Source organism: Chiloscyllium punctatum, chromosome 7, assembly GCF_047496795.1.
Source record: "Chiloscyllium punctatum isolate Juve2018m chromosome 7, sChiPun1.3, whole genome shotgun sequence".
Lineage (NCBI taxonomy): Eukaryota > Metazoa > Chordata > Chondrichthyes > Orectolobiformes > Hemiscylliidae > Chiloscyllium > Chiloscyllium punctatum.
Window position 1 is genome coordinate 112705704 of NC_092745.1, and position 18985 is coordinate 112724688.

At 47.7% G+C, this 18985-nt stretch overlaps 1 protein-coding gene across 2 annotated transcripts in view; it reads left to right on the forward strand.

Moving 5' to 3' along the window:
* The window catches only part of alg14 (ALG14 UDP-N-acetylglucosaminyltransferase subunit), a 114697-nt gene that overhangs the window by 35873 nt on the left and 59839 nt on the right, over nt 1–18985 (forward strand). For both annotated transcript variants that reach the window (XM_072574612.1, XM_072574610.1), the window contains exon 3: nt 15320–15442. In XM_072574612.1, coding sequence (XP_072430713.1) covers nt 15320–15442 — 123 coding nt within the window. The remainder of the gene's footprint in view (nt 1–15319; nt 15443–18985) is intronic.

Genomic DNA, 18985 nt, shown 5'->3' on the forward strand with positions numbered 1-18985 from the left:
ACCACCACCTTCCTCTGGCAGCTCATTCCACGCATGCACCACCCTCAGCGTGAAAACGTTGCTTCTTGGGCCCTTTTAAAATTTTCTCCCCTCACCTTAAACTTAGATTAGATTAGATTCCCCACAGTGTGGAAACAGGCCCTTCAGCCCAAGAGGTCCAAACCGACCCTCCAAAGAGTAACCCACCCAAACCCATTTCCCTCTGACTAATGCACCCTAACACTATGAGCAATTTAGCAAGGCCAATTCACCTGACCTGCACATCTTTGGACTGTGGGAGGAAACCGGAGCACCTGGAGGAAACCCACGCAGACACGGGGAGAATGTGCAAACTCCACACAGATAGTTGCCCAAGGCTGGAATCCAGCCGGAGACCCTGGTGCTGTGAGGCAGCAGTGCTAACCACTGAGCCACCATGCCACCCCAATAGAATTCCTACAGTGTGGAAACAGGCCCTTCTGCCCAACAAGTCCACACAACCTTTGAAGAGTAACCCACCCAAACCCTACTTTACGTTTACCCCTGACTAATGCACCTAACTCTCTCATCCCTGAACACTATCGGCAATTTAGCATGGCCCACCTGACCTGTACATCTTTGGACTGTGGGAGGAGGCCCGGAGGAAACCCACACAGTCATGCCCTCTAGTTCTGGGTTTCCCTATCCTTGGGGAAAACACCTTGGCTATTCACCCTATCCATTCTCCTCATAATTTTATAAACTTCTGTAAAGTTCTGCTGTTTTGATTTCAGTATTCAGCACATTGTCTATTTCTTTCCTTCTCCCTTTGGCTGTCCCTTGCATCTTGCACTGTGAAGCAATTCCCATTTAAGCTCTCCTGCCTTCCACTCTGTCTCCTCCCTTCTCCTCCCCTCTCTCTCTCCTCTCCTCCCCCCCCCCCCCTCTCTCCTCCCCCCCCCCCCTCTCTCCTCCCCCCCCCCTCTCTCCTCCCCCCCCCCCTCTCTCCTCCCCCCCCCCTCTCTCCTCCCCCCCCCTCTCTCTCCTCCCCCCCCCTCTCTCTCCTCCCCCCCCCTCTCTCTCCTCCCCCCCCCTCTCTCTCCTCCCCCCCCCTCTCTCTCCTCCCCCCCCCTCTCTCTCCTCCCCCCCCCTCTCTCCTCCCCCCCCCCCTCTCTCCTCCCCCCCCCTCTCTCCTCCCCCCCCCTCTCTCCTCCCCCCCCTCTCTCCTCCCCCCCCCTCTCTCCTCCCCCCCCCTCTCTCCTCCCCCCCCCCCTCTCTCCTCCCCCCCCTCTCTCTCCTCCCCCCCCCCCTCTCTCTCCTCCCCCCCACCTCACCTCTCTCTCCTCCCCCCCACCTCTCTCTCCTCTCCCCCCCCCTCTCTCTCCTCTCCCCCCCTCTCTCTCCTCTCCCCCCCCTCTCTCTCCTCTCCCCCCCTCTCTCTCCTCTTCCCCCCCCTCTCCTCTCCCACCCCCCCCTCTCCTCTCCCACCCCCCCCTCTCCTCTCCCACCCCCCCCCTCTCCTCTCCCACCCCCCCCTCTCCTCTCCCACCCCCCCCCTCTCCTCTCCCACCCCCCCCCTCTCCTCTCCCACCCCCCCCCTCTCCTCTCCCACCCCCCCTCTCTCCTCTCCCACCCCCCCTCTCTCCTCTCCCACCCCCCCTCTCTCCTCTCCCACCCCGCCCTCTCTCCTCTCCCACCCCGCCCTCTCTCCTCTCCCACCCCGCCCTCTCTCCTCTCCCACCCCGCCCTCTCTCCTCTCCCACCCCGCCCTCTCTCCTCTCCCACCCCGCCCTCTCTCCTCTCCCACCCCGCCCTCTCTCCTCTCCCACCCCGCCCTCTCTCCTCTCCCACCCCCCCCTCTCTCCTCTCCCACCCCGCCCTCTCTCCTCTCCCACCCCCCCCTCTCTCCTCTCCCACCCCCCCCTCTCTCCTCTCCCACCCCCCCCTCTCTCCTCTCCCACCCCCCCCTCTCTCCTCTCCCACCCCCCCCTCTCTCCTCTCCCACCCCCCCCTCTCTCCTCTCCCACCCCCCCCTCTCTCCTCTCCCACCCCCCCCTCTCTCCTCTCCCACCCCCCCCTCTCTCCTCTCCCACCCCCCCCTCTCTCCTCTCCCACCCCCCCTCTCTCCTCTCCCACCCCCCCCTCTCTCCTCTCCCACCCCCCCCTCTCTCCTCTCCCACCCCCCCCTCTCTCCTCTCCCACCCCCCCCTCTCTCCTCTCCCACCCCCCCCTCTCTCCTCTCCCACCCCCCCCTCTCTCCTCTCCCACCCCCCCCTCTCTCCGCTCCCACCCCCCCTCTCTCCGCTCCCACCCCCCCTCTCTCCGCTCCCACCCCCCCTCTCTCCGCTCCCACCCCCCCTCTCTCCGCTCCCACCCCCCCTCTCTCCGCTCCCACCCCCCCTCTCTCCGCTCCCACCCCCCCTCTCTCCTCTCCCACCCCCCCTCTCTCCTCTCCCACCCCCCCTCTCTCCTCTCCCACCCCCCCTCTCTCCTCTCCCACCCCCCCTCTCTCCTCTCCCACCCCCCCTCTCTCCTCTCCCACCCCCCCTCTCTCCTCTCCCACCCCCCCTCTCTCCTCTCCCACCCCCCCTCTCTCCTCTCCCACCCCCCCTCTCTCCTCTCCCACCCCCCCTCTCTCCTCTCCCACCCCCCCTCTCTCCTCTCCCACCCCCCCTCTCTCCTCTCCCACCCCCCCTCTCTCCTCTCCCACCCCCCCTCTCTCCTCTCCCACCCCCCCTCTCTCCTCTCCCACCCCCCCTCTCTCCTCTCCCACCCCCCCTCTCTCCTCTCCCACCCCCCCTCTCTCCTCTCCCACCCCCCCTCTCTCCTCTCCCACCCCCCCTCTCTCCTCTCCCACCCCCCCTCTCTCCTCTCCCACCCCCCCTCTCTCCTCTCCCACCCCCCCTCTCTCCTCTCCCACCCCCCCTCTCTCCTCTCCCACCCCCCCTCTCTCCTCTCCCACCCCCCCTCTCTCCTCTCCCACCCCCCCTCTCTCCTCTCCCACCCCCCCTCTCTCCTCTCCCACCCCCCCTCTCTCCTCTCCCACCCCCCCTCTCTCCTCTCCCACCCCCCCTCTCTCCTCTCCCACCCCCCCTCTCTCCTCTCCCACCCCCCCTCTCTCCTCTCCCACCCCCCCTCTCTCCTCTCCCACCCCCCCTCTCTCCTCTCCCACCCCCCCTCTCTCCTCTCCCACCCCCCCTCTCTCCTCTCCCACCCCCCCTCTCTCCTCTCCCACCCCCCCTCTCTCCTCTCCCACCCCCCCTCTCTCCTCTCCCACCCCCCCTCTCTCCTCTCCCACCCCCCCTCTCTCCTCTCCCACCCCCCCCTCTCTCCTCTCCCACCCCCCCCTCTCTCCTCTCCCACCCCCCCCTCTCTCCTCTCCCACCCCCCCCTCTCTCCTCTCCCACCCCCCCCTCTCTCCTCTCCCACCCCCCCCTCTCTCCTCTCCCACCCCCCCCTCTCTCCTCTCCCACCCCCCCTCTCTCCTCTCCCACCCCCCCTCTCTCCTCTCCCACCCCCCCTCTCTCCTCTCCCACCCCCCCTCTCTCCTCTCCCACCCCCCCTCTCTCCTCTCCCACCCCCCCTCTCTCCTCTCCCACCCCCCCTCTCTCCTCTCCCACCCCCCCTCTCTCCTCTCCCACCCCCCCTCTCTCCTCTCCCACCCCCCCTCTCTCCTCTCCCACCCCCCCTCTCTCCTCTCCCACCCCCCCTCTCTCCTCTCCCACCCCCCCTCTCTCCTCTCCCACCCCCCCTCTCTCCTCTCCCACCCCCCCCTCTCCCCTCTCCCACCCCCCCCTCTCCCCTCTCCACCCCCCCTCTTCTCCTCCTCCCCTCTCTTCTCCTCCTCCCCTCTCTCCTCCTCCCCTCTCTCTCTCTCCTCCCTCCCCCCCCCTCTCTCTCCTCCCCTCTCTCTCTCTCTCCTCCCCTCTCTCTCTCTCCTCCCCTCTCTCATTGACCCAAAAACCTGATACATTCGTCCAGTTTTGATGCAAGGTCGCAGGTACAAGACTTTAACTTAGCTTCTCACTCCTTGGATGCTGAGTATTCTCAGTGTAGTTTTTTTTATTTCAAGTTTCCAGTATCTGCTGTATTTTGCTTTTCTCTTGATAAGATCTGTCACGTTAATGATATTATCTAAGAGACAAACACTCCTCTGGGATTGATTAACTGCATGGCTGAGTTTATTTAAAACAGTAAACCACATTATTAAATTAAAGGCAAACATTGCAACAGGACGATCAAGTTCCAAGCATGCTGCCTGCACACTAAAAGACCATAATTTTAATTTTTTTGGATTTTTAAACCAAAATGGAATTTGTCCTGTTCTATAACTGATACGCTCAAAGTTTTGCAATCTGAAAAGCAGGTGTGTCAAACAGTATTGCTTTTCAAAGCGAGAGAGAGAGGATTTGATCCTGAGCCACGCCAAGAGTCGTTTTTGAGTCCAGAAAGTTCTGCCTGATGGCTATCTCCTTGAAGGTTAAGCTGCAAAGTATTAAAAAGCTGCAAGCACCAGGGTAGCAGAAAACAAACATCTGCAAACTGAAAATATTCCTCTTTGTCTCCCTCACTCCCTCTCTATGTTGGACGAAGACGAAAGTTTGGCGAAAGAATTCTAACGAGAAAAGACTCTTAGTCAACAACTATCATCACTTTAAAGATAACAGTGTGTATCATTCTAAACAATTTTCTTTAAGTTTGAGTCTTCATAATGTGTGGATAGTTAACTAGTGTGTCAGATCTGTGGTAATGATTTAATGTGATGGTGTCACCGTTTTTCATAGTTATCCATGATACCGTCTGTCATTCCTGTTTGGCAAGTTCATATTGTTTCTGTTTTCTCTGAAGCCTGGATCTCTTCCACTTGCTGCTTCAGGGGCTGTCTGATTATTCCCCCCCCCCCACCTCCCGCCCCCGTGTCCTGCTATTTCAGAAGATCATTGAGGTTTTAAAATTCAGTCATGGGATGTGAGTATCGCTGGCCAGGTCAGTGGTTTATTACCCATCCCTCATTGCCCTTGAGAAGGTGGTGGTGAGCTGCCTTCTTAAACCAGTACAGTCCATCTACTCTAGGTAGACCCACAAAACCGTCAGGGAGGGAATTCCAGGATTTTGTCTGAATGACAATGCAGTAACGGTGAGATATTTCCATGTCAAGATGGTCAGTGACTCAGAGAACTTGCAGTTGGGAGTGTATCTGCTACCCATTTCCTTCGAGGTGGTAGTGGCCATGGGGTTAGAAAGTGCTGTCTAAGGAGCCTTGGTAAATTCATAGGATACTGTCTCCAGTTCTTGGCTGTGTGTGCTGTGCATCTCTATCTCCTTTTGCAGGTCAGTTATTTCCTCCAGAGTTGCTTTGATTTCAAGCCGATGTTTCTGTGGCTGCTCACGCTGAGTCTGATCTGTCTTGTGGTGAGCTGCCCCAGGGTTTCCCAAAGGTCTTTAATCGTTGGTACAGAACTTGTTATTCATCCTGCTTGCTTTTGTGCTCTTTCAGCTCTTTGTTCCCCTTTGTGACCTGACCAAGCCTTAAAGACTTGATCATGTGAGGTGGTATTCTCAAATTTGGATTTATCCTGGGCCAGTTGTTCAGCCTTTTGGTGCTTGAACTTTGTTTTCTCTGTCCAGTGGAGAGCTCAGAGTTGAGCTACATTAATTCAGAAGAATGTGAAGTGTTCCATTCTTCTTTAATGCTCATTCTACAGACACATTTGACTAATTCCATGGATTGTGACTGGTGTAAAGGCTCAGTATGCTGGTCTACTTTCAATTGCTGATCCAGCTGTGTCTATGATGTAGACCATCTGCAAAGTCCAAGTGTATTGTCTGTAATTGCACCACAACACACCTCACCACATAGAATTGATTAAACCATCAGGTACTGGAAGGTTTACATTTTTAAGTTTGGTTTTGGTTTTGGTTTTGGTTTCCCGTGTGCATGGCTGTGTGTTTATCTTAGAATGTACATGGATAATGTATTGGCAGTTGCTCCATGTCAATCTTAATCAATAATGAATAGTGACCATTTTCATATTACTTAAATTTGCAGCCACTTTCCAATATTGCCATGGCATTTAAGCTTTCCCAGAGATTGACATTATGCAATGTGTATTCATGGCTCATTGTCACATGTCAATCTGACTCTGGTTCATCAGTCACTTATATATCCCAAATAGCTTTAAAGTATGGCTGGTAAGTGGCTTGTTTAGATCTTTGCAGGGCTGTTTGTACCTGCGTCAGCTACAAAATGCTCTGGTGCATGACTTTTGCCAATTCTTTTTTCTGCCTAACACCTTTGCAGACTTGATTGAAAGTTTGGCATTTCCTTGATGCACATAAAAAAGCCGTATCTTTCACGTGTTTTGCTGTGTTTGGGTGTATCAGTGATTGTTTCAGCTGTCCAGTTTGTGTGTTGGACCCGTATGCTTTGCTGACCTGTGAGAACCACTTTGTACCTTTGTCCTATAACTTCTGAATGCTCTCGAGTCTCTCTGGTGTAGTTTGCAAATCTCTTCTGGAAAGCTTCCACGGAGGTGGATGTATCAGCAACTCAACATAGTTGGCTAGGTCCTGATCTGAAAAATCTTACAATGAGCCCTTTTCTCTGCAAGGATTCTTTAGGTTTCTGTCTACGTGAGGTGAATTCCAGTTGTGGAGTACATGAATTTAATCTGCTTCTGTATGGGTGTTCTAATGTTGCCCATATCTTTTTGGGAACTTTTAGCCCTCTGGTCATGAATTCTTGATGTATTCAAGTAGACCTGTGAATACCTCCAATCCCAATTGGTAGCCACATTTCAATACCTTTTCTGCATTGATGCATTTAAGTCTGCAAATAAAATGGAGTTTTTTTGAACATTTTAAAGTTTGTTAGGAAATCTGCTGTGTCCCAGTTTAAACTGTGGAATATTGTAGGTGTTCCTACACCAAAAACCTATGAGAAATCTGCTGTGTCCCAGTTTAAACTGTGGAATATTGTAGGTGTTCCTACACCAAAAACCTATGAGTTTTTATTTCTTGGTATTGACTCAGCACTTAATCTATTTTCCCTGTCGTTCCATTTTAAAATTTATCTTCTTGGGAAAATAGAGCCTGCTGTGTTTTAAAATTGTTCAGAAGCAGAGACGTCTTCACTGCAGAAATGTTGCTGGAATAAAGCTCTCGAGACCTGATCAAGTATAGCAGAGTTGTTGCATTAAGGCTTATGAATCCTTTCCGAAGCCATTTTCGAAGTTTTTACTCTCCTCTGGCTAATTTAAAGAAGCAGAGGAATGTCTGTAATTTCTCCATAACTTAAAACAACATGGAGGATTTGTGCTTTTTGCTCTTCTCAAAATGGCTACCAAGGGATTTTTCTGTCTCTTTTTAAAATTTCCATTTTGTTTTAGTAAATGTATTTTCAGGCCCCAAAATGCTTTTCCTGTCTGACTGCTTCATTTAAGCTTCTAAAGCAGCTTTTCTCGAGTCCAAATCAATTCTGCTTTCAGCATTGAGTTTAAACAGCCTCACAAAAATAGGTCCTTGACATTGTTGTTTTAAAACTTTGGAACAGCTAACAATGTCCACTGCTGGCACTGCATCGTGTTGATGATATTAGTCTAAGAATCAATCACTCCTCAGGGACTGATTAACTGTACAGCTTGATTTGTTTAAAATAGTGAAACACGTTCAAACTTCTAAAGCAAACATTACAATGGAACGACAGAGTTCCATGTGTGCTGCCTGCACACATCAGTCAGATTTAATCTCTTGAATGGTACAATGTATAGCAGAGTCTTCAGGCGCTGCCTTTAGCAAAACTCACCACTCAGACTGCTGCAACATCTGATGAGAACAGGATTTCCCCAGCAGCACACAGTGAGTGGAAAACTGATACACGATGCAAATCACTGGGCCTGCACTCCCTAGCCATTGCCGGGAGTGCAGTCTCCTGAGGTCAGTGCAGGGAAATGAGCCCATCTCCTCTGTTCTGGATAGGGATATGGTGTTCATTGAGTGCAATTTTGAATTGCACAGCGTGTTGGGAGATATGGAACTGTTCGACACAGGCCACCAGGTTGTCAGCACTCTGTTTTTGTTCAATTTATTCCTAGTGGCATTTAATGTCTATTTTGATTGGCAAATTATATATACCTGTCTTTGTTTTGTAGCAGCTTGGGTTAAGAGGAAGAGAGAGAACATCTAAGTGGATTGTGAGCGCATGTTGGTATTGCTGAACGACAGTAGTGGCTGGTGACTACTGTAATTCTGTGAAGGAGATGCCTTGCTAATGCAAAGGCCTTGATCAGGGATGTGTAATCCAAGTGTTAACAGTTACTTCAAAAACATCTTCTACATCGAAATGACTTTCCAGTACTGTACTAGTGGTAAATTAAATGTTTGCTGCTGTGCCCACTCAACATTTTTGTGTACTTGCGGTCTATCAGTGCATAAGTTTACAGGGTGAATGAGGCAATCTGTTAGCCAATTATTTTCAGCTAATTCCAGTGAGATCAGGAATCACTGGGGTCAATTATACTATATCAGATTATACTGGATTAGTGGTGCTGGAAGAGCACAGCAGTTCAGGCAGCATCCAACGAGCAGCGAAATCGACGTTTCGGGCAAAAGCCCTTCATCAGGAATCTATACTATATCCCAATGTCCATGCCTCTGGTAGTTCTAAGTACTGAGTGCTTTGTATCTCGAGCTAAGATTCAGAGGAATGATATCCTTGACTGTGTGGTTAGCACTGCTGTCTCCCTGTGCCAGGGACCTGTCTGTGTGGAGTTTGCACATTCTCCCTGTGTCCGTGTGGGTTACCTGTGAGTGCTACGGTTTTCTCCCACTGTCCAAAGATCTGCAGGTCAGATGGATTAGCCATGCTAAATTGTGTCCAGGGATGTGCAGGTTAGGTAGACTGGCCATGGAAAATGCAAGGCTACAGGGATAGGGTGGGGGTCCGAGTGGGATCCTCTTTGGTGGGTCAGTTTGGACTTGATGGGCCGAGTAGCCTGCTTCCACATTGTAGGGATTCAATTAAACACCCATGTCTTGTGAGAGTCCAAGGTTGCAAAACTCTTCAAATTCACAGCATGAGTAAACTATCAGAACAATTAAAGGGCTGTAAGAAACAGCATTACATTTGAATAGCTGCTAAAGGGAATCGACTGTGCTGCACAGTTCAGTTAATCCGATTGTCTCACACACGTCTAGTGTGTTGGGAATGGACTTTCCGAGTTGGGAATAAGTATTAGGCTGCCCCCTTCCCACATTCAGTTCTGTAACATCTTTAATGAATAACCACAAGTGATTATCTCACTAGTATGTATTAAACAAGGGCACCAAGGTATAAGGAAAGCCATGATGTGGTTAGCATTTTTTTTGTACCTTTGCGGGTTGAGGTCTCACTGGCTAGGGTGCATTTATTACCTAGAGGGCAGTTAAGTATCAATCACATTGTTGTGTGTCTGGAGTTATGTGTAGACCAGACCAGGTAAGGATCCTTCCCTGAAGGACATTAGTGAACCAGATGGGTTTTCCCAACAATTGACAGTGGATTCATGGTCATCATTAGATTCTTAATTCCAGATATTTCTTGAATTCAAATCCCACCACTGGTCCCCAGAACATTATCACAGTCTTGGATTAACAGTCTAGCAGTAATACCACTTGACCATTGCCTCCCCTTATTGTCCTGTATTTAAAAGTCAACGTTATGTCTTGCAACATTATTATTTGTAAGCCATCCCTCAAAGATATAGATAAGGTGGGTGGGTGGGGGTGAGGTGGTGGTGGGCGATTGAAGTAGGTGAGGGGAGGTGGAGGAAATGAGAGAGGTGGGTAATGGGCTAGAAACTGGAGATGGGGTAACTTTTCCAGCCCTCCAAGGTTGGCCTGGAATCTTGGGCATTGAAGGTCAATCTCCAAGACACTATTGGAGAAAAATCACAGGGACTTTAAAAATGACTTTTTTAACATATAATTTTCTTTTGAATGTTTCTCCTCACCAGATATGAAAATAGGGGTTGCTGTGGAGAAAAAAAGTTGGTTGACCAACAATTGAGCATCATCCAATTGGATCATGGGTCATTTTACTTTCCATTAATGTGGGAAGGCAGTGCACCACAAGGATAGAAATGCTGACTCATGGCTGGAGGTTGGGTGTTAAAATCACCAGGAAGGTGCCAAGTTGGCAACCTCATGCTGAAATGGAACATTAGCCGTGACTTTACTAAGTGATGAAACCTGAAAGTCTGTATTTTATCCTCCTCCTATTACCGTTCGTTCTTTTTAGAAGTGCTTTGTGTGGGATAAGACTATATGAATCTCTGGTAATATTCATCTCCCTCCTCTTTGCTGATTCATGTTGGAGCAGGATATCGGGGTAACATGGCAGCGAGCATTACACTCACCCCAATGCCCGTCTCTATCAGTCAAAAGTTTGCAACCAGTTCTTTGACCATTGAGGGAGCATCACAGCTAAATCCTTTATCTGACACACACAGAGACACACACACACACTTCTCAAACTGGATCTGAGATCAGCGGTTGACAAAAGAGCAGCTAGTTAACAGGTAACAAACTACAACTGGGGGGAGCGCCACAGAGACCTGTGTTGGGGCCTCAACTACTTACAATTTACATCAGTGACTTTGATGAAGGGACAGATGCATTGAAGCCCCATTTGCTGCTGAGGCAAAAACAGCAAGGAAAGCACGTTGTGCAGAGGACACAAAATGTCTCCACAATGATGTGGAAAGGTTGTCAGTATGTGGAAAATTTGCAGTTGCAGTATAATGTAGGAAAATGCAAGATTGTTCACTTTGGTAGGAAGAATAGAAAAGCAGAACATTGTCTAAAAGTTTAGTGGTGCCAGTGTTGGACTGGGTGTACAAAGTTGAAAATCTCATAACACCACCTTCCATAAAAGCATTTCCAGCTCCCTCCATACCATACCATTCTGCAGTATCAATCCTTTTAGACAATCTTAAAAATCACACGACACCAGGTTCTAGTCCAACAGGTTTATTTGGAAGCACTAGCTTTTGGTAGCTACCTGGTGAAGGAGCAGTACCCCAAAAGCTAGTGCTTCCAAATAAACCCGTTGGACTATAACCTGGTGTCATGTGATTTTTAAGATTGTCTAAAAGGATTGATACTGCAGAATGTTATGGTACGGAGGGAGCTGGAAATGCTTGTATGGAAGGTTAGTGTACGTGTATGGCAAATAATTAGGATGGGAGGTGGAATGTTGGCATGTAAAAGGAAAATCAACATAAAGATGATATTTTCTGTTGTGGAGAAATCTAGAACAAGAGGTTATAGCTTTAGGATGAGGGGGAGCAGATTTAAATCCAAATTGACTGAGGTGTCAGTGGGGGAGCACCTTGGGGCCAGTGACCATAATTCTATTCATTTTAAAATAGTGATAGAAAAGGATAGACCAGATCTAAAAGTTGAAGTTCTAAATGGGAGAAAGGCCAATTTTGATGGTATTAGGCAAGAACTTTCAAAAGCTGATTGGAGGCAGATGTTCGCAGGTAAAGGGACGGCTGGAAAATGGGAAGCCTTCAGAAATGAGTTAACAAGAATCCAGAGAAAGTAGATTCCTGTCAGGGTGAAAGGGAAGGCTGGTAGGTATAGGGAATGCTGGATGACTAAAGAAATTGAGGGGTTGGTTAAGAAAAAGAAGGAAGCATATGTCAAGTACAGACAGGATAGATCGAGTGAATCCTTAGAGTACAACGAAAGTAGGAGTATACTTAAGAGGGGAATCAGGGGGCAAAACGGGGACATGAGATAGCTTTGGCAAATAGAATTAAGGAGAATCCAAAGGGCTTTTACAAATATATTAAGGACAAAAGAATAACTAGGGAGAGAAAATGCTCCCTCAAAGATCAGCAAGGCGGACTTTGTGTGGAGCCACAGAAAATGGGGGAGATACTAAATGAATATTTTGCATCAGTATTTACTGTGGAAAAGGATATGTAAGATATTGACTGTAGGGAAATAGATGGTGACATCTTGCAAAATGTCCAGATTACAGAGGAGGAAGTGCTGGATGTCTTGAAACGGTTAAAGGTGGATAAATCCCCAGGACCTGATCAGGTGTACCAGAGAACTCTGTGGGAAGCTAGAGAAGTGATTGCTAGGCCTCTTGCTGAGATATTTGTATCATCGATAGTCACAGGTGAAGTGCCGGAAGACTGGAGGTTGGCAAACATGGTGCCACTGTTTAAAAAGGGTGGTAAGGACAAGCCAGGGAACTATAGACCAGTGAGCCTGACCTCGGTGGTGGCAAGTTGTTGGAAGGAATCCTGAGAGACAGGATGTACATGTATTTGGAAAGGCAAGGACTGATTCAGGATAGTCAACATGGCTTTGTGCGTGGGAAATCAAGTCTCATAAACTTGATTGAGTTTTTTGATGAAGTAACAAAGAAGATTGATGAGGGCAGATCAGTAGATGTGATCTATATGGACTTCAGTAAGGCGTTCGACATGGGAGACTGATGAGCAAGGTTAGATCTCACGGAATACAGGGAGAACTAGCCATTTGGATACAGAACTGGCTCAAAGGTAGAAGACAGAGGGTGGTGTTGGAGGGTTGTTTTTCATACTGGAGGCCTGTGACCAGTGGAATGCCACAAGGATTGGTGCTGGGCCCTCTACCTTTTATCATTTACATAAATGATTTGGATGTGAACATAAGAGGTACAGTTTAGTAAGTTTGCAGATGACACCAAAATTGGAGGTATAGTGGACAGTGAAGAGGGTCACCTCAGATTACAACAGGATCTGGACCAGATGGGCCAATGGGCTGAGAAGTGGCAGATGGAGTTTAATTCCGATAAATGTGAGGTGCTGCATTTTGGGAAAGCAAATCTTAGCAGGACTTATACACTTAATGGTAAGGTGCTCGGGAGTGTTGGTGAACAAAGAGACCTTGGAGTGCAGGTTCATAGCTCCTTGAAAGTGGAGTCGCAGTTAGATAGGATAGTGAAGAAGGCGTTTGGTATGCTTTCCTTTATTGGTCAGAGTATTGAGTGCAGGAGTTGGGAGGTCATGTTGTGGCTGTAGAGGACATTGGTTAGGCCACTGTTGGAATATTGCGTGCAGTTCTGGTCTCCTTCCTATCGGAAAGATGTTGTGAAACTTGGAAAAGTTCAGAAAAGATTTACAAGGATGTTGCCAGGGTTGTAGGATCTGAGCTACAGGGAGAGACTGAATAGGCTGTGGCTGTTTTCCCTGGAGCGTCAGAGGCTGAGGAGCGACCTTATAGAGGTTTACAAAATAGAGAGGCATGGATAGGATATATAGGCAAAGTCTTTTCCCTGGGGTTGGGGAGTCCAAAACTAGAGGGCATAGGTTTAGGGTGAGAGGGGAAAGATATAAAAGAGACCTAAGGGACAACTTTTTCACGCAGAGGATGGTACTTGTATGGAATAAGCTGCCAGAGGATGTGGTGGAGGCTGGTACAATTGCAACATTTAAGAGGCATTTGGATGGATATATGAATAGGAAGGGTTTGGAGGAATATGGGCCAGGCGCTGGCAGGTGGGACTAGATTGGGTTGGGATATCTGGTCGGCATGGACAGGTTGGACCGAAGGGTCTGTTTCCATGCTGTACATCTGTAGAACTCTAGGAGGAGCAATTATTTCTCTCAAAGAGTCGTGAATTTGTGGAATTCACTCCCACAGTGTTGGAGGAATATTGAGTCAATTTAAGGAAATTGGCATGTTTTTTAATTAATAAAAGGTTGCGGGATTATGTAGAGCGAGAAGGAAAATGGAGTTAAGGCAGAGCTGAGATCAGCCAGGATTGTGTCACACAGCAGAGCAGGCTTGGGGTGAGGGTGTGCTGAATTGCTGTCTCCAGCTCCTAGTTCTGTCATTCTTAGAGGGCTTGCAAGAGTTGTGCAGACCTTGGGTCTGCATCTGGCGTACAGTGTATGTTTTTAGTCTCCTTGCATAAGAAGGGATATATTTTTGTTGGAAGCAGTTCAGAGGAGGTTCACTTGGCTAATACCTCGGATGAATAGGTTATTTATGTGAGGAAATATTTGAATAGGTTGGGCCTAAACTTATTGGAGTTTATAAGACACCGAGATTATCTTAGCAGATCTCAGAGGGGTCTTGACAGCGTGAATATCGGAAGATGTTTTCCCTTGGGAGTAAATCCAGACTATGGGGCTCAGATTAAAAATGAGATTTCCCATTGAAGGCTGAGATGAGGAATTTCTTCCAAGGCTTGTGAATCTTTGGAATTCTGTATCGAAGAGAGCAGCAAATGCTGGGTCATTGAATAAATTCCAAGCTGAGTGAGCAAGTCAAGAGCGCAGGTGTCATATCTACCGACCAAACAGAGAAAGGATCTTCAGCTTAGTCAGAATGGCTCCACGCCTGAGCTATGGGAGGAGTTTTCATTTTAACAGAAGACAGATCAACAATAAGAATCAAATCACAATTTGAAGATGCCGGTGTTGGACTGGGGTGTACAAAGTTAAAAATCACACAACACCAGATTATAGTCCAGCAGGTTTATTTGGAAGCACTAGCTTTCAGAGCGTTGTTCTTTCATCAGGTAGTTGTGGCCTAACCACCCGATGAAGGAGCAGTACTCCGAAAGCTAGTATTTCACAGTAACTGTCTCAGACTGTGTGATATGTTGTCTGGTATCAGCTCTGACTTGGCTTGTTCTCCAGTAGCATCCTCTCTCACCTGAATCTCAGGGCTAGTTCAAAACCCACTGCATAAATCTTGAGTGTGAATTCTCAACTATACAGGCCCCTTGAGCCTGCTCTGATATTCTGGATCATGTTCTGATTATCTACCTTGGTACAATTTTCCTGCGCTGTCACATGTTCATGTCATCAGAACCTATAAACCTTTTAATAGGTGTCACCTTCTTGAATAGACAAAGGAGATCCCAGTGATTTTCAAAGAAGTGTTCTCCCTATGGTCTGACTAATATTTATCACTGTGTTGTCATCCTCCATTGCTTCTGTGGAATCTTACTGTGTATGAACTGACCGCCATGTTCCTACACTAATCAGGTATTTAATTAGCTGTAAGGGGCTTTGAGGCATCTTGAGGTTCTGAAAAGTATGAGCTAAGCTTTGAAGACTCATATGAAACTGAAAACAAGGAAAAATTGGAGCAAGCTCTCTGAAGGGACCTGCTAAATGTTGTTGAGGAGAGAGAGGGATAATGTTATTGGTTAAAAATGTTCCAGAAAGTACTACGTTCTGGTCCGTTTCAGGAATTCACGCAAATCTTGTCTGAGTAACTGAAGTTCAGCCTCGTCTGGCAGGACCTGGTAATACCTTCTGCTAAAAATCTTCCTTAGCATGACTTCCAACTCCCATTTGTCTTTCAGCATACTATTCACCGGATTCCTCGTAGCCGTGAGGTCTGTCAGTCCTGGACATCTTCCGTGGTAACTACAGTGTATTCGCTGCTGTATTCTGTCCCACTGGTGTTCCAGCTGAAACCTGATATGGTATGTAAACAACCAAACTGGTGTTAAAGCCGAGACCACCTTTTTTCGGGTATACAAACTGCTATTTTCACTTTATATTTGCTCTGCTTCTCGTTCAGTTCTCTGGCAAAAGGCAGGAGGTCAGACAAGGAGGCAGCTCGAATTTGCCCCAGTCCAAATCCTATATCCTCGGCACCAACCCAACCTACATCAGGCACCCAATCATCTGTATCATCCCCATAAGAGTTCACATTGCTGAGGAAATATTAACTTTGAAGTGTGTGTTGTAATCCGGAGTTATGGATTGTGATGTGTGAGGCTCCAGGTTTCTTTCCTTCTCGTGGGTGTTCAGGAGATTCCTGGTGTTGGTGCACGTTGAAAGGGGTTGCAGATTGATACTCAACCTGTTTGTGGGGGGGCAGGTTGCATTGTGAAAACTCCTTCCTTGACCGTCAAGCACTGGAATGGGAAATCGAACTCCGATGCAGGATTGTTCCCACTCCAACACAAGACCTCCACTCCTGCAGTTTATCAGGCAATAATGTCAAAGCTTTAGTTGAAATACCCTTTTATAGAATTGAGCAGTTGTCTGATAAGTTGATCGATTGTCTACAGCGAGTGAAATGTGGTAAGCCTTGCTTATTTTTATCTGAGGATGTGAAACTTCCCCCACTCCATGGTGGAATTCTGACTTTTGGATAATGGGATTCCATCCTTCTTTTTTTTTTAAATGGCCCTCACCTGCTGGTACCTCCAACACAACCCACTCCAAGAGGAGCGGGTCTTGACATCTGGAAAATCACTCCATATTGAGACCAGGCGCAGGTTCAAAGGGGATGTCCTGAGCTCATTCATTGGTAGGGTACTGCTGGTCACTTGGTGGAGTTCCAGTATTCAGTGGGCAGTGAAGGGAGCTGGTGCTATGATGGAGAGTTGATAGTGGGAACAAGGGGATGCTAAATGAGTAAGTGGGAAATGGCATGCAGAATGAGTGAGGGATTCAGGGAGTGGGGCTGCTATGGAAATGGGGCTGGAGAGAGTGTCGGTGTGGTGGTGGGAAGAGGGACTGATTACAATGTGTTGGGCTGGACGATGTTTCACTGAGTCTTTTGTCACCAGGGAATGTAGAGAGTTTGACTGAAACCGATGTCAGTGCATAAGATAATAAAACTTTTCAAGTGCAGATTTTTCTTTATGCGATGATGTAGTATTCTATGTTGATTTATAATATGTGAACTTTAACTTACTAAATGTTACCATGCTGCTTTATTACTGTTTTGTTTTTGCTGGCATCTGCAGAGAATGTTAACCTCAAGAATTTTCTTTGTACACTCGAGGGATCTGGGCATTGCAGGCAAGATCCAGCATTTTTAGCTTTTCCCTAATTGCCTTTGCAAAGGTCATGGTAAGTTAAAATGTGGTCACTTTGGAAAATGCTTTATGAAGCATGACCACTGTTATGCTTCACATATAGGTAGTCTCGCAGGGGCATGGTCTGGTGTTAATATGAGCTTCATCCTGTCACAACCAGACATGTCCTCCAGAGTGGTCCATGAACTGCAGATTTATACTGTTGGTTTAATAGCTTGCTTTTCGTTTTGAAGTGTTTCAATTTAAGAAATAAAACAACAGTTTTCTGCTTTAAATAAGGTAAAAGTTAACTTTATTGCACAGCTATTGCTGAAAGCTTTAAAAAAAAAGTAAGTTCTGAGCTGAAATACAGACACAAAAAGTTAAAGAAAGTAACTTATGAAAGTAAGATCTGTCTGTAAGATCATTTGCAGTCGTGATACTTGAAGTGAAAACATGGATTTAGATTTCAGCAGCTGTGATGGCTTCTGTAGTTGAATTCTCCGAGGTTTCTGTTATTAGACTCAGTTGGTGGAGCAGTTTTTGGAGCCAGGAAAGGTTTGTTCTCGCTACTGGTTCTGCTGACAAAACAATCATTGGATTGGACTCCTCAAGAGAAGAGAGAGAAGATTTCCGGGCAGCATTGTTCTCTGCAGCTCCTGGTATCGGAGCAAAATCCAGCTCTCACGTACTGCCATGGACACTCCAGCTGGAGCTGGTGGATGGAGCTGTCATCACGCAGTCTCCTGAGAGCTCCACACAATCAATGGCTCATTCAGCCAGTTTTCAATCGCAGCCAATCAAAATGGTTGCTGGTTTTAACTTTGAAGTCACTGCTGCACAAAGCAGTGTCATTTAGACTGGAATTCACTGCCACACCCTTCCAGTCTCCTATTGATCACTTCTGAGTCTCCACGTTACTTCATAACCTTTTGTGTTCAACTCTTAAAGTAACAGAGCAGTCTGCCTGCTTTTGGCTGAAGTAAATCAACAAGAGCAGTGATGTGATTTCTTGTATGATTCTAGTCCATTTTTAAAAGCTGTATTAGCTTTCTGTGCAATATATAATAATATGGCACTGAAGGCTAAAATGCTGAGCTGACTAAAGTGATTCAGTACAAGTGCACTGGCCCACATTCCTGATGGCAATTGTAGCCAAACGAATGGAAAAAGCTAACATTTCTACCCACCATTAATCTATTAATTCTGCCTTTTTGAATTAGCCTGGAAGCGTTCACGTTCACTGCGGATCGTAAGTGCTGTAATGATGACTTCTTGCGACAAAATATTTTCTGACCTTTGTCTGTGGCAACTGGCATCTCTCTCTATTTCACGTGACCAGGCCCCTGATTTTACATTCCCTCACTGAGGAGGCTTTGTACACTGCAACTTAGGTTGTTGTGCAGGAATGCGATCATTAAAGAGCTCTTGCAGCTGATTGTGACTGCTTCCATTCTTGTCTGCCTTCCGGCTAGCACTTTCCACTCTAATCCAATCGTCCTTGTTCCCCCGGAATGTATTTCATGCTTTGTGCTTAGGTATGCTCCAGTGTTGTGATTGGCTCTACTTCAAGAACCAGGTCTGTCTGAGTCAGGGCAGTGGGAATTGCATACGGTGAGAATACTGTTCAGAGTCACATCTCGCGATGGCGCAATCGAGCTGATGAGTCTGATCTTGCATGTCTCCAGGAATATTTATGCCATGGTCGGTTCTGAAAGAAGCTGTTTGGTACCAATAGTTTGTGGTAGCAGCACGTTCAGAATGGTTTCTGGCTTGTGGTCTGTGCCTGTATCATGGAGAATAGACACGATTTGTTTTTGGCAATCAAAGCGTTGCACTGTCTCTGTATTTGTTTGTCTGGTGAATGGCCACCAAAGCTCTGGCCTCTAAATCTACAAGAATCTCCATTCCTACTTCAAATTCATTCTGTCACCTCTGGAGGTGAACCGCTTGAGCAGGATCAGGTTAACGAGGCCAAGAATGACTAATTGACCCTGAAGGAAATATTGCAGGGTGGATTCTGTCCACTTGCTATCCACACCCATTGAAGCAAATGGACTGAAGAGGGTTACACAGTCACTAATCTGTGCCTGTCGGTCCCAATGTGACAGAGCATTGGGATCTCATGTTCTCCAACCACAGCTGGAGATGGCCCACAGCCCCATATATCCCACTCCCTCATCCAAGTTCTTGATATGAATCGTAAATAGATGA